This window comes from Hypanus sabinus, chromosome 3 (genome assembly GCF_030144855.1).
Source record: "Hypanus sabinus isolate sHypSab1 chromosome 3, sHypSab1.hap1, whole genome shotgun sequence".
Classification (NCBI taxonomy): Eukaryota; Metazoa; Chordata; class Chondrichthyes; order Myliobatiformes; family Dasyatidae; genus Hypanus; species Hypanus sabinus.
In genome coordinates this window covers 72,938,231-72,954,820 of record NC_082708.1, presented here as the reverse complement: position 1 = coordinate 72,954,820, position 16,590 = coordinate 72,938,231, and the positions used below count along the sequence as shown (strand labels likewise).

At 39.5% G+C, this 16,590-nt stretch overlaps 2 protein-coding genes across 2 annotated transcripts in view; both read left to right on the top strand.

Annotated features, from left to right (window-relative positions):
- zmp:0000001236 (mastermind-like protein 2) overlaps window positions 1-16,590 on the top strand; it is a 352,226-nt gene that overhangs the window by 25,794 nt on the left and 309,842 nt on the right. The gene's annotated exons all lie outside the window — the stretch shown is intronic.
- Window positions 5,857-7,363, top strand: LOC132391446 (uncharacterized). Its single transcript, XM_059964658.1, has 2 exons — window positions 5,857-6,976; window positions 7,062-7,363. The coding sequence occupies exon 1, from the start codon at window positions 6,370-6,372 to the stop codon at window positions 6,970-6,972; it is 603 nt and encodes a 200-aa protein (XP_059820641.1). The 5' UTR covers window positions 5,857-6,369; the 3' UTR covers window positions 6,973-6,976; window positions 7,062-7,363.

Genomic DNA, 16,590 nt, shown 5'->3' with positions numbered 1-16,590 from the left:
AGGTTGTCACCAAGACCTGTTTGACCTCTGTTGGGCAACGATAGTGTTCATCGTGGACAATTGTAGCTCACCTTTCTTAATTCACTTTTAGTTGATGCTATTACGGGGAATGTGGCATCGAAATTGTGGATGGTTCTCCAAGTTGCAGTTGTCTCATCCCCACAATGCTGGCCCTCCTGTTTTTCTCATATACCATGTATGACTTGTTGGTTTTTGTATTTCCCTGTTACAAATGTCATTCCCACAAGAGTTAACTTTTCTCCAGTTTAAATTCTCAGTAGGATCTTTGCAGGCTTCATTTCAGTATCATTGAAATGCCATTCAAACTCATTTTGTGGAATGACAAACGGTTGAGCCAGTGTCCAATTCCATTTTAATTAATTTGCTGTTCACTTCTGATTAGCCATATTGCTTGATTGTTGTTTTCACATTGTAAATCTCAAGGCTGCCCAATCCTGCATCACTCCCATCATCATCAGATTTTTCATCAACAACATGCAGACTAGTGAATTTTTTGAAACTGCAATTTGGCTTTTTATCTTGTTCTCTTCCTTTTGCAGTCCATTTATTTTTGTCTGCCTGTCATGACCTTTGTATTTATCCTACTTTGCTGCATTTTCTGCAAGTTTCCCCTTTAAACCTACAATGGTCTGGTGAATCTGAGCCATTGCCACAATCACAACACAGTTTGTTCAGTCAGGCCAGTTTCTGCTTGGACATTGCAATTTTGTTCATGCTCATTCTCAGTCCTGACTGCAACTCAATTGCGTCCCTGTCTGTAGCGTTCATTGATACAGCTATTTTCAACTGATCTTTTAAATGTAAGTTGTTCCTCAGTTAGGAGCTATTTTTGGATGCTTTCTTGTAAAATTCCACACACTAAATGATCTTTATCATTAAGCCCATCATTGAACTGACAATGCTCAGACAAACCTCTTCAATGCAGTAAAGTATGCTAAAGTGGACTCCCCTTCATTTTGATTCCAATTATGAAACCTTAAACATTCTCTAATCAACAATGATCTCAGTTCTACATGTTCCCACATTACCTTCACGATATTAGCAAAGCTCATTTCCGCTTGTTTGGTTGGAGCAGTTAAACTTCTAAGCAAACTGTATGCTCTTCCACCTATTACACTCAGCAAAACTGGCACTCATTTCTCATTGGCTATTTCATTTCCTATAAAATACTGCTCAATTCACTCAGTACACAAAATCCAGTTATCTTTTGTGCAATTGAATATGTCAACCTTTCCAATGTAGTTAGTCATTTCTGCTCTTTGTATTACATTTATGATTATCAGCGGGTAATCACTGTTCACAAACCTGTGAATTTATCCGTTTTCTGTCTTTTTAAAAAATTTGACCTTGTCTGTCCCTTCAAAAGAAGCACGTGCTGTTTTTTTTTACTTGACCTTTTTTCGCTGTTTCTTTTTTTAAACTCAATGTCCACTGCGCTTCAACAGGTAGTTTAGTCATCTTGGGTTCATGTAAAGCTTCCTTGTCCCCACTGTTATATTTTGTAACTCCAGAACATAAAAACCTAATAGGAAAACAAGGGAGCCAGGACATAACTCGTGTATATTCATTTTCACTTTTAAGTGAGGCGTGCACTTATCACATGGTAGTGTCATGATGTATGCAATTCATGTATTTTTACTTATAAACAGTAATGAATTATTTAAACAAGCACAAATGCTTAATCAAACATATTTACAATATTACTCAAATTTTACTGAAATGTTAAATACACAACATTTTCCATAGATCTTTATAATCTTCCTCCTTCACCTTCTAGGGTTTGATAAACATTAATATTGCTGGTAAAGCAAGACTGTTGTATTTCAGTGAAATACCTTGGACAGTGTGGATTGGCAAGAGCTGATTATTGAAGGAGAAGTGTCCTGAAGTAGAAGTGTAAATGCCCATTCTGATATACTTCCCTCTTCATGTATTTAATTTTTTCTTGTCATTTCAGTCACTGCCTTTTGTTATTTTGATATCACCAAGTTATTTTGATCTAATTTGTTCAATACCAGTTAAATAAATCCCTAAATGGATTACTGTTGAAACTGAAATAAAGATGGCAGGATCTAGGCTTGTGTGTCAGGTTGTCCTGTGGATATTTTCTGCAGATGATGTTATCCCTCAGTGAGCATACTGGTGAAATGGACAGGATAATTCGCTTTGCTTTTATTAAGCTAGTGGTGATGATGACAATAGTCAGCAGTTCCCTGCAGATTATCACTAGCTGTTGCATTAATGATATATTGTTTGCTTTGAACATAAGTGTTATGCTATGGGAAAGGAGGAATAGTGTTGCTGATTATTTTGCTTTTTTTATTTGTTCATTCATGGGATGCAAGTATTGTTGGCCATGCCTCGGAACTGTGAAGGTCAACCACTTGGTGAGTCTGGGTCAGGCAAGAATGCTAAATTTTTGATGGAATTCCAGTGAACCAAATAGATTTTGTTGAATATTGGTGTTGACTGAAAGTCTGTCGCCAGTCTGTGTTGTCAATTTATCATTGATTGATGTTGTTAGCTCAACAACTAGAGGAGGCAGAAATATGTTTCTGATAATTTAACACAAAAAACGTGTGTTATATTAGCACTCGTGCGCTGTAGTCAATGGAAATGAATTTATATCTATATACTAACATATGTATTTAGTGTATGTGACCAGCTATTTCTTTCCCTCACCCTCAAATCTTTATTTTTATATTCAGGCTTTCCTGTCTCAGTGCATTGTATACAAAGCTGGGCATAGAGTTAAACACCTCAAAAATCAACTGAGCTGGGAGTTTTCTTCGGGGTTTTTAAAGAGAAAACGTCATAAAACTGCAGAAAATTAAGTAAGATGCGTTGGATTCAATACTGAATTGTTATGCACCTGTGGATATGCTAATATTATTAATTATTCTTTCAATCAGCATTAAACAAGGTAATACACACATTCAACATTCTATATCTATGACGTTACTAGTGGCACAAGGATAGCTAATTAGCGATGAATGATAAACATAATACTTCCTTCAAACTATATCTACTAAATGTTTACCAACATTAAAAAAAGCTTAAGACTCACAGATATTGCTGTTTCAAGGGCAAATAAAGATGGATAGAGATGGATCTCTTTCTATTGTGTCTACCCCATGTTGAAATCCAAATTAACCCACGTAGGAAATGATGTAAATAAACAGCTTGCAAACAGGAAGTGAAGTTTGTACAGAACGAATAGTGCCTCTGGAGGCTGGATGCTGCCCATCCTTGGGCTATGAACACCTGACTCATTACATGTGAACAAATTCCAAAATGTTATTAAATTCAAACATTTGCCATCTGTACATATGTTTGTTCCTATAAACAATAGAACTTTTTTTCTCCCTCTGTTTTCTTTTCATAATTTGTTCTTTCTTATCAGTCCTAAGTGCCTTTGATTCTATTCACTACACAACTGTGGAGATTCATGACTACATTCATATGGAGCTCCTAGCATCCCTTTCAGGATTACCCAAAGTTCTTTAGAGCCAGAGATGTACATCTGAATTCACTATTGTAACCTAAGTAGTGCAGCAGCTAACTTACCCTCACAAATACGAAATTTTCTTTCTTTGGAGATGTTAGTTCAGCTGATCCAGTGTAAAAAAAAACCTGCTCTTTCAAAATGCTTCGGTCATTTTTTCCACCCACTTCAAAGAGTTGCTCATCCTTAACATTTTACACCTCATCAAAGAAGATTTACTGGGATGTTGCCTGGATTAAAGGGCATGTCTTATGAGGATTGGTTGAGCAAGCTTAGAGCTTTTCTCTTTGGAGCGAAGGAGATTGGGAGGTGACTTGATGGAAGTGTACAAGATGATAAGAGGCATATGTTGAATAGATAACCAGATGCTTTTTTCCCAGTACAGAAATCATAAATATGAGGAGGCATAATTTTAAGGTGATTGGAGGACAGTATAGGGAGGATGTCAGAAGTAAGTTTTTTAAACAGAGTGGTGGGTGAATGGAACTTCCTGCCAGGGGTGGCGGTTAGAGATAGGTAGATTAGGGACATTTAAGAAGCTTTTAGATAGGCTCATGAATAATTGACAAATTGGAAGATTATGAAGGAAGTCATCTTATAGTATGTTAAAAGGTCAGCACAACATCATGGGTATAAAATGCTGGCCCTCCAACTGTGCTGTACTGGGCCAATCCTTGCATTGGTATGTATTTTCATTCTCCATTCTTTGGAGTGGGATGTTTGCAAAGAAAAAGAATTTCAGGATTTATATCGTATTCATTTCTCTGACATTAAATTGGACCTTTGAACCTTTGACTTGGCACCTTCTGACTTGGACATGAGATGGCTGTCAACAGAACCACAATTGACAAGATGTCTTGAGTACTTCTCGAATAGCTCCATGATAAAGGGCTGCTGGCTGCTGTGCGGAGATGTACTCTGCTGACCCCATTGTTATGAGTGGCCTGCTCATGGAGCACTCTGTGCCTTCCAGTGTTATCCTGTTTGCAATTTTCCATTAGCAGCCCACCAGCAAAGCTGAACAACAAGTGGAGGCCCTCTGAGCAAGAGTGCTCTCACACAATAGTTTTGAACCCCCAACCTTGGGATCTCCAACCATTAAAGTTTCACTGAAATTATATGTTTCAAAATTCATTGCCATTAACTGATATTCAGAAGTACTTAAGGGCTATTTAAAAAACTATTAAAAGTATTAAAAAAATAAAAACACTGGAAACAAGCACCTAAAATAACAAATATGTTTTGACCTATATTGAATAAACACTACTTTGTATTTTTCTGGGGTGATCATTATCTTTCATTGATTTTCAGTTGGGGTGCTGATATTGCACCTAGTCTAACCTGGTGTTGACTCAAGGGGCCAGAGAACTGGAAAAACTGTGGACATTGAACTGATTCCTCAGGCACAGCAAAGCTGAACAATGCTGCACCAGTGCTCGGACTTGACTTTAGAGGAAGATTGTGTTTAAGCCTAGACCTGGGAATATCAGACTTCCACACAGCTAGTGCATTAAAACTAGCAAATCGGGGTTGATCTGTAAGGATTTAGGCAAAAGAGCCAGCTATTAACTTTTTCTGTCTCAGGTCTATTTGTAGTTTGCTTTGAGCAAGTTTAACTGAAATTTCCGTGCTTGCTTTGTTCTGGTAGTTTTTCACTCCAGAAGCATTTACCTTCTCTAAGGAGAAATTCATAAATAACTATTAACATTTTGTCTTCATACATTAATAATTTCAGAGATATTTACTGTGTCAATAACATTTGCTAATCTTTATAGCAATTGTTTCACAATAGATTGTAATAAACTTAGAATAATCTCTCATTCATTGGTGTTCTCCTTCGTTCTTATCATTAATTTTATGTTGCTTTTCTCCTCCACTGATAAATATTAACCGTGCTGATCCAAATATTACTACTTCGTACAATTACTGTTTTAATCAGTTTGATGGTTTTAAATTAAAAGATTTTGTGGCAAATATTATTCTTGGAAGGTTGTAAAAGTCATTTCTATTTTTAAAGGAAATAGATTTAATACCATTAAATTTAACAAATGTGTTACTGCCCCGGCAGAGAAAGGACATTGAGTATTAATGAGGATATATAGACAAAGGAATGTGATCTATAGAACAGTGCCTCACCCATTGCAGATAAAAAGATAAGAACTGCAAACACTAAATAATACAATAGATCTTATCACGTGGTACACTGTTCCTTCTGATCAAAGGTCACAGCATGCAGTAATAATAATCAAATGCATTCAGTTCTCAAACTTCTCTACTGAAATACACAGAGGAGTCTGGATACCTCAGTGAATTCAGTTGAGAACCTAGCTCGGGGGTCGGCAACCTGCGGCTCCCGAGCCATTTGTGGCTCTTTCACCTCTGTGCTGCGGCTCCCTGTGGCTTTGGGAAATAATTGGTCAGTATTTAATTAAAATGTATTTTATGTTAGTTTGTTAGCTTTTGAAATGTAATTATGGTGATCTTGTACAACCTAAGTGTAGCGACACATTTCCTGCCACATCCGAAACGGCTCACAATTAGCCAGCATTCCGGCTAAGGGAGATAGCCTACGGGGGTTTGTGAGTACGCGTCTTTTGCAGCATCTGCGTCCATGGGGGCTGGGTTGAGGGAGGCTTAAAAGCAAGGCTGTTTAGTTCGAATAAAGCTATCTTTGACTGCAGTTTACTGACACCGCTACAACGTGTTTTTATCGCTGGCTGTCCAGACGGAAGGTGCTGAAACGCTTTGTCGCGTGTCTGGAAGAAGTGAAAACTTTCCTGGGCAGCAAAGGGCTCACCTTTCCTGAGCTGGAACAGCCAGAGTGGCTGGAAAAGCTACACTTCATGGTAGACATGACAGCGCACCTGAACATGCTGAACACAGCTCTTCAGGGGAAAGGACGTACAGCCCTGCACATGTCGGAGGATGTCTTGGCATTCGAGCGCAAGTTGACAGTGCTTGCCAGAGATTTACAGAAAGGCACTTTGTCTCACTTCCCCAATTTGAGAGAGTTCAAACAAGGTCACGACATGATAATTTCGGAGTATTTACATTCTGCAATCATCGCAATGCAAACATCGTTTGGGAAACGCTTCTGTGAGTTCAGAGAGGAAAAAAACACATTATCCTTCCCGGTCACTCCCCTAAGCATCGATCCATCCCTACTGAATACGACTGCATTGTCAGGTGTGAGTCAACCTGATCTTGAGATGGAACTGGCCGACATAGCCGACAAAGACATATGGGTGTCCAAGTTTAGACGCTTGACAGCAGACCTTGAAGATGTTGCCCGTCAGAAGGCCGTTCTTGCTCAGAAACACAAATGGAGTGATATTGAAAACCTCACAGATGACAGCTTGCGATCCTGTGTAAAGATGAAGGTGACATCATACAGCCCTGATGTGCAGACGCTGTGCGCTGAGGTCCAGGAGCAGAAATCCCATTAACCAAGTATGATAAATATTTTAATTGCCTATTATTTTACTTATATTCATATTTTTTCATTGTTCAGTGAAATAGTCCTTTCATTTTTCAGGATGACAGCTGGCTGACGTTATTTTTGGTTTGCTGCTGGCGGAAAATTTAAGTTCGGCGTTTTTCATAAATACAAGAAGGACTCAAATAGACATTGAATATTTTACTTAAAAGTAACTTTCAACCCAACGTCTTTTTTTCGGAGTTCAAAATGTTTTTGTTGCATGCAGAAATGTAATTTCGTTTTCTCTGCAGGAGTTCATCAATTTCATAAATGCAACACATTATAGTTTGTTTATACATAGCATAAAGGCAAAAAAAACGTTGTATGCAGTGTTATTTCATTTTAAATGTCAAACGGGTTTTGCGGCTCCCAGTGTTTTCTTTTCTGTGGGAAACGGGTCCAAGTGGCTTTTTCAGTGGTAAAGGTTGCTGACCCCTGACCTAGCTCAAGCCCTTGACTGAATGCAGTGTGGTGCAAGGGGGGACCATGGTCGCAGCAATCCAGGTTCAATTCCTGTTGCTGCCTGTAAGGAGTTTGTATGGGGTCATTGTCACCCCACGACCATGTGGGTTTCCTCTGGGTGCTCTGGTTTCCTCCCACAGTCCAAAGACCTACCTGTTGGTAGGTTAATTGGTTATTTTAAATTATCCCGTGATTAGGCTGAAATGAATTCGGGAGATTGCTGAGTGGCGTGGATTGGCATAAAGGGCCTGCTCTGCACCATCCCTAAATAAATAAATAAATGAACGGACGAATGAATAAATAAATAAATAAAAAAGAAGAACAAAAGCAAAACCACATGAAAAATGCCTGTGGGTGATTAGAGCATCTTTATGTTAGGGGTCTGAAAGTATGCTGTATCTGTAGACCTAGCGGAGAATTAGTTGTCACATTAGATGATAGAGTCGTGGAGCAGAATGGCATTACAGATTTTATGAAAGGACAGGATGACTGAAGAGAATTCAAGAGTATGAACTGCAAAATTATGGTAAGGAAACAGGACTGGAGATTTGAAAACTCAGGCTGCCTGTAGCAATTGTCTTTTGCAGCCCAAAGTCTTTACCATGCTCCAGTGTCAATGAACCCTCACGTTGTATTCCATTGGGTGAGGCTCTCATTGATTCTATTGTGTTTCTTTGTAGTTACCGTGAATGCCCGCAATGAATGAATCTCAGGGTAGTATATGGTGATGTGTACTTTGATAATAAACTTACTTTGAACTGCTGTATGAAACCCTGACTGTGGGATTCTGACAAAGAGCTTATTGGTTTTGATTAGGCTTCAGGGCTCCTGCAGTAAAGCCTCAAATGCGGCAAAGCGCACTGCTGACTGAACTGGCCATGGGTCACTGCTGCAGCAAAAGTGCACTGGCTCTCTACAAGCACAGTATCAGACAGGATCTGATTGACCAGTCAGATTGTTAATGGTTGGTAAAGAAGGCTGATAACGTAGAGTGCTCATAGTGAAGTGGCTGTCACAGAGGAAGCACCAGTACAGTATCTATGTGACAGGGTAAACTGATCACTGGAGAAGAGAGAGCCTGCTTTTCATGGTGGGAACGGAGATCAGCTCAGTTCAGTTCTGCTTCATCACCGCCTCCCTCCCTCATAGCTTTAAAAGCCGTCACAACTCCCTCTCTGATAAAATGGGTCAAGATTACTAGCTTTAATCTGAGAGCAGATCTCTTGATGTCTCTCCACAATGTGGTAACTGGAATGGATAATTAGAGGTGACAGTTAAGTGGTTAATTTGATCCTGTTATGCACAGATGATTGTGAGCATATAGTTGTATGCTAGGCCATGTGTGATCCTGGATCTCATTTTAGGCAAGGTCCTGAAGAGGCAAGTCCTCTGACCTATTTACCCCTTCTCACCAAACCAAGCAAGAAGTTACCCTCTCTCAATCCTTTTAATGCGTTCCAGAATATATCTCCAGCTTTTAGTGGGATTTCTGATGAAGAATTGAAGGCTGGTTTTATCATTAGGGGGCTGTCTATTCTGAAAGAAGTAATGGTCCAGTGATGTTGACTGTGCAGTCAGGTTTCTGCTGGCACTTGTGAGATTGTGATTTGTCTGACCAGTGACATGAATGGTGAAACATTGTGAAATGTACACATCGACAGCAAATACCACTTTTGGTGCATCCTGTTTAATATGGCACCTTTTAAAATGATAAGAGAAGAGTAGCAATTAATCGCTGATCCAAAATGATTTCCTTATTGTTGGTTCCATTAAACTTAGTGTTTGGTTTATTCATCCTGAGATCATAAAGGACATAAGTCATCGAATCGTCAATCAGAAGTATATTATTTACTCATTGCAAGCCTATGTGCACATACACAGTAAATTAATATTAAACTTCTCTGAGTGAAACGCACTTGGGCTTTGTAGTAACATTTTTTTACCATTAAGTCCAAAGTCCTTTAAAGTTAGTTTCTCCCAGAATGATGTAAATCCATGTTCCGAACTTCATCTTTAGCTCCAACCAGGTAATTGTATTGCTTTGTGAAGCAGCAGTCCGAGTAGGAACTGAAAGGTGTGCAAAAACACCCCAACCATTTTGCATCTGTTCTTTTGATGCAGAATTTGGAACAGAGATCATTAAGGATAACCATTTTGGGCCATAAAATTCAAACTGGATTCAGCACAGGTGAGTTCTGTGGAAAGGTCTTTGGCTGAAAAATCAGCTCTGTGTTGCTTTTACTTGACATTCTGCCTGATCTGTTGAGTGTTTCCTGCATTTCCTTTTTTCTGTTTTACATTTCCATCACTTGCATTTTCTTTTTATTTTGTTTGCTGTGAAAATAGTTTCTCTACATCAAATATAATTGTACAGAATATTCCCTTATAAAAGCAAGATAATTTATTCAGTGGAAGTTCATTTTAAGCCAACTTTCCCTTGTACTAGTGTTAACATAATTTTATACCTTAGGAGTTGCTGTCAAGAATCGGATATGAATACTGATCGGTCAGGATTTTCCATCAGGAAAATACTTAAGATATGTGGCAAGTTAGTTGAGAGAAAAACGTTGAGTTCTCCAGTGTGATAGGGCTAATATACTGTCAGATTAACACGTACAAACAAGCTGGATGAACTCAGCAGGTCGGACAGCATCCGTTGAGATGAGCAGTAACATTTCGGGCCGACCTGCGGAGTTCATCCAGCTTGTTTGTACGTGTTGATTTGACCACAGCATCTGCAGTGTACTTTGTGTATACTGTTAGATTAGCACTTGGTTTGTATTGGCATGGTGCAGGCTAATGTCACCAGCTCTGAGTATTTGAGTTTTGTGTAGACAGTAGCAAAATCAGAGTAAATGAAATGGATGTACTGGTGTTGGAATGTAAGGAAATCAGTGAAGTGAAAATGACTTCCAAACCATCTGCTCAGCAAACTCAGTAACTTTACTGTCAGGGTTCTTTCTGCATTCTGTGTTAGAGCCACTGCTTGGGAGTCAGCAGAATCAGAATCAGATTTCTAATCAAGGCTTGAACAGATTAGATATGGCAAAGTTATTTCCCATGGTAGGGGATTCTAGGACAAGAGGGCACGACTTCGGGATTGAAGGACGTCCTTTTAGAACTGAGATGCAGAGAAATTACTTTAGTCAGAGGGTGGTAAATCTGTGGAATTTGTTGCCACGAGTGTCTGTGGAGGCCAAGTCATTGGGTGTATTTAAGGCAGAGATAGGTTCTTGGTTAGCTAGGGCATCAAAGGGTGTGGGGTGAAAGCAGGGGAGTGGAGATGACGGTAAGAACTGGATCAGCCCACGATTGAATAGCGGAGCAGACTTGACAGGTCAAATGGCCTACTTCTGCTCATATTTATATCTTATGATCCTATGACATCATGAAATTTGTTGCTCTGTGCTACAGTGCAAAATGTGAAATTTACTATTATTAACAAAACAAAAAAGGAATAGCAAGGTAACTTTCTTGGACCGTTCAGAAATCTGATTGCAGAGGTAAAGAGGCTGTTTTTAAAATGTTGAGTGTGGGTCTTTAGCCTCTTGTCCTTGCCTTGTCTCTGATGGTAGTATCACAAAGAGGACATGCCTGAATAGTGAGTGTTCTTGTATCAGTGTGTTAGGCCAAAGAAAGATCCTCTGAGATGTGACACCCAGGAGCTTGTGCTGCTCACCCTTTCCACTGCTGACCCCTCAGTGTGTTCTCCCATCTTCCCCTTCTTGGAAGTCCAAGGTCAATTCTTGTTCTTGCCGATGTTGAGTGCCTGGTTGTTGCGGCACCACTCATCCAGCGGATCTATCTCAGTCCTGTATGCCTCCTCATCACCAGTACTGTTTCTGCCTACAACAGTGGTGTCAGATGGCATTTGATGTGTGCCTACAGAGAGTAGAGGTATACATCCTTGAGGGTGCCTGGGTTGTTGGTTAGCGAGAAGGAGATGTTACACGCTGACTGTGGTCTCCCAAAAAGGAAGTTAAGGGATCAGTTGCAGAGGGCCAGTGATTAATACTGAGGCATTGAAGGTATTGAACACTGAGCTGTAATTGATAAACAGCAGCCTGATGTATGTTTCACTGTTACCTAGGTACTCCAAAGATGAGTGGAGAGCCAGTGAGATTGCATGCGCTGTAGCCCCGTTCTGGCGGTAGGTATCTTGCTTTGGGTCCAGGTCCTTGTTCAGGCAGCAGTTAATTCTAGCCATGTTCAACCTCTCAAAGCACTTCATCAGCAGAAGGAGGAAAGTCTTGTATTTTATGTTGAGTGTTTTGCACTTGGAATATCCCCAAACCCTTTAAATCTGATGAAGTACTCTTGAAGTGTAGTGGTTGTGGTAGTGCAAGATCATTTGAAACCAGTGGAGAAGCAACTGCTGCTTATAAACAGAAGAGTTGTGCTGTGATATCAACCAGGGCATGTCTGTATTCTTTCAGCTCTTGTTGCAATGTTTAGGTTCTTCATCAGATTAGAGCCATTCTTTCTAAAATATTCTTCTCTTTTCTGGGGTAAGTCTACAGTGACTGAAAATAAAATTCTATGGTACTGAAGTTCAATTGCTCTTGTAGACTGTGAAAATGTATTTTGCCACCCTATTTTTGCTGGACAGCTAAATTCATTTCCTTGGCTTTCTGTAGCTCACTTTAAACATTTATCTAATTTTCCATCAAAATAACAAATGATTGGTGTTTCCATTATTTTCCATGGAGCTCTCGTAGCACCACTCCTGGCATCATCCTGTTGAACTCTAGCTAATCTCTGTGACTTTTGATGGCTCTCTAGATGTTTAAATAGGCACTTGAATGTGATGGAAATGGAAGGATATGGATGTTGTGTACTAACTTTACTGGAACTGCATCTTCCCCTCTGTCCTCAGTTTTCTGAATGGCCCATGAACACTGCCTTGTCAAATTTCACGTTCTATTGTATGTCAATGATAATAAATATGACCTTGATTCTGTTTCCCTTACAGCTATCTAACAGAATTTAAGTACAGTTTGATCATAATTTTGATAATATAGTCATATCTGTAAACCTTATTTTCCATTTGTTTCTCTTTGGAAAATTCCGCTCACGCTTTGAACGTCTACTCCTGGGTCTCTCTGTTCATCTACAACTTACAGGTTTTTTTTCTTTGGATAGTTATGTTAATAATCAGTCAAACAATATGTTCATGCAAGGTTTAATTTTCAAACAATGGCACATAATTTTGATATCAAGAGGTTGTTGCTTCTTTAGTGCTGGGTCTGACACAATTGAAATTGCCAAAGTGACGGTCACAATGAGCTGTTACCCACAGTAATCCTGGTCAGAAATAGGTGGAATTTTCAATTAAATACAAATAAACCCAGCATTGAATGCTGCCATGCAGAGCTCACAGTCAACTTTTTTTACATTTTCCCTGGAATATTTTGGATGCTTTTCTCTGGTGTCCTGCTCTTTAAACTGGCATGTGAAAATATTTGGGAAGCTTTCTAAGAAGCAGCTTAGACAAAGTAGTTTTCCAGCCATTGCTTACGTCATGTAATGAAATCTGCTTCTCACCTAAATTTAGAGACTTCTCAGTGAAAAGACTGTAAAGTCTGGCTTTTCTTTTGTGGCCTGAGATAACACAGCCGGTTGATGAGGCTGAGATCTTTGCAACAAAGGTCAGAACTGACAAATAATGCAGACGTCGTCCTTTCTTGGAATTATGAATCTGCGCTCTTTACTGTTTCTCAGGCATGTTCCCATGCATCTAAGTGTTAGAGTTGATTATTCAGCAGTTTTGCCATTGCACTCAAGTTTTGGCTATGCTTTGGCGAATAAAACTAGGGATTTGAGGGCATTGATGTGCCAATGAATGCTTGTGGTTTTAAACTCCAAAATCTAATCCTCCAGGCCATCCACACAATGGTTTATATTACCAGGTGATCAGAGCAATTCTTAACAGGAGAAACATGACACAAGAAAAGCTGCAGATGCTGGAAATCAAAGCAACACACACAAAGTGCTGGAGGAACTCAGCAGGCCAGGCAGCATCTATGCAAAAGAGTAAACAGTCGCCATTTCAGGTCAAGACCATTCAGCAGGTCATAACTGGCACCACACTGCTTCTGCACCTTTTCTTCAATGTTCCTTCTCTTGTTCCTCTAACTGATTGTCATTTTTTTTCATTATCCAGGAAGACCATGTGATTAAAGAAATAAAGGATTGATTTCTAGTTCTGAACTGTACTCAGTAGTCATTTAATTAGATACTTCCTGTACCTAATAAAGCGGCCGCTGAATGTTCATGGTCTTCCACTGTTGTTCCCATCCACTTTAAGGTTCAATGTGTTGCACATTCACAGATGCTGTTATGCACACCACTGTTGTAACGCATGGTTATTTCAGTTGCTGACGCCTTCCTGTCAGCTTGAACCAGTCTGATCATTCTCCTCTGACTTCCCTCACTAACAAGGCATTTCGTCCATAGAACTGCTGCTCACTGTATGTTTTTTGTATTTTGCATCATTCTCTGTAAACTCTAGAGGCTGTTGTGCATTAAAATCCCAGGTCAGCAGTTTCTGAGATACTCAATCCACTCCATCTGGCACCAACAATCATTCTACTGTCAAAGTCACTTAGATCACAAGATTCTAATGTTTGGTGTGAGCAACAGCTGAACCTCTTGACCACGTCTACACGCTTGTATTCATTGAGTTTCTGTCACACGATTGGATTATTTACATTAACGACAGATGTACAGGTGTACCTGGTAAAGTGGCCAATGAGTGTATTTCAGTGCTCTAGTTTAATCTCTCTGCAAGAGACAATACAATAATCTTTAACATTGTGGTTTTGGTTTATTTTAAGTTGTGCTTTTTTTTTAACTGGGATTTTCCAGCTGGAAATCTTGCGAAGTGTCAGCAGGTTTATTTTCAGGATACAGATCACATGTGAACCTGAGGCATGCCTTGTACTAATACTGCCATGTCTGATTCTGAAACATGGGGTCGACCCTAATAACTCTGCTCAATAATAACACCAACAACTATATGCCTTCTGCTTAACACATGATTAGAAACGATTGTGGAAATCAAGAATTCCACTACTCATAAACGGTGAAGCAGTGGAAAGTGTCTCTGGCTTTAAGTGAATATCACAGACTACCAACAGGACCTTGACAGTAGGGCAGGCTTAGCAGGGGCTATACTATTTTAGGAGTTTGAAAAGAGCAAATCTGCCCCAAAAGCTGCTGGTAAACGTTTTTCAATGTGTAATTGAGAGCATACTGACCCACTGCATTACCATATGGTACACTAGCTACAACACTATCGGCCAAAAAGCATTTCAATGAGTGATCAGGGCAGCATGGAACATCACTGGGATACATCTACCCCCCGATATGGAAACCATCTATAACAATGCCTATGGGGGGGACTGGCAAAATCGTGATGGACTCATCCCACCCCTGGAATCAGCTGTTCAATCTCCTGCCATCCGGAGGGAGATATAGAGACATCTCTGCCCGGACATCCAGACAGAATAACAGCTTTTTCCCCAGGGCTATCGTGCATCTAAATAATGCTCCCCCACCCACTTATAGTCCATAGATGCGATGGACAATCTCTAAGTGCAGTACGTGGGCATAATTCTTGATGATATTTCATATTTAATCATTGTATTTTATAACATCTGCATGTGCAGCATTTGAATGGGGTGGCCACTGTTTCTTTTAATTTTAGAGTTGTTTGTTTTTAATTCATTTGTAGCTTAGATAGCATTCTAAATAATGCATTTATTTTAAATGTAGTCATTGTATTTTTAATAATTGAATTGCCAGTATGTTGTTTTGTATTGACCAGAGTAGCACTGTAATCTTGCTGTCCTCAGCAATGACATTAAGGCTCTAACTAAACTTAACTAGCATGTTTTGTTGAAGAAGTCCCCTGATGTGCTTCACAAGGATCCTGACAGGCAAAGTCTAACACCAAACCAGAGGGAACATTAGGACAGGTGATCAAAAGACTCAGAGGTAGATTTTTAAGAGCTTCTCAAAAGGGGAAAGAGAGTTTTAGTGAGCTTTTAAACCTAATCTCTGCTCGTCAAAGAATCAAGGGATAGTTCAATAACCTGCATATTATATTGATTACTGTTTATGAGGATTTTACCGGTTTAGTTTGCACTCCAATAGAAGTAAATATCTGAATCCCTCCTTTTTCCTTTCACCAGCAAAATACTAGATGTTTAATGAAAGAGTTAAAAATTTGGAAGATCAGCACCAGGCTGATGAAAGATTAATGACTTTAAGCACTAACTCTGATTCTCCCTCGGTGGGTGCTGTTTTCTGTCAATTTTAAAAAAATTCAGTGATGTTCTTCATCAGTAATTTATGGAGGAGAGTAGTTGTTTGAACAAACTGAGGTCTGAGTAGAGGATAAGGCCTAGTCTAGAAGTGAATTAAAAGTTGTGGAGTTCTGTGGAAGATGAGAAACTATGGGAAAAAGCAAGGATACAAAGCTGGTATCCAGCCGCAGCATGGTTATGCATGTCATTATATATAAAATTATCAGCAGAAATGTGTCTAAGGTAAGAACAATAACCGAAGCTTCAGTTATGTTTAAATCCTGATTTCAAAGCCATATTTCTTGATCTGATGACGTTGGGATTAATTGTTTGATATTTGATTAGGTAACAAATTGAACCCATTTTTTTTCTGCTTCAGCGTGGCTGCCTTTAATGCTAATACCAATTAGATTTTCTGCAAATAAAAATTGTTAAATTTGGATAAGTTCTCTTTAAAATGATGCATGTATGTAGAAGTGAGCCCAAAAATAGGTCCCACACAGTTCCTAAAGGGACATCACCAAAGCTTTGCAGTGCGTCTTTTGGAGGAGGGTGCCACTTACTAAAGGTGCAACTCACACTTCCAGTCACAAACAAGCTCCTCCAGCTTCTTGTGTGTATTGCTCGCACTTCCAGTGCTGTAAAGAAGAGAGTGACTGCGGGGAAAGTGATACTGCTCCCACGTTTGTTCAAAGCAACGTATGAAGAGCAGTAAGTTAAGAGGCCAGGAGAACGGTTAGTTTCATCATCAGATCAATCAGGTAGAAGGTAGCATCAGTTGTCTCATTCTATGCAGATAGATAGATCATTGATCC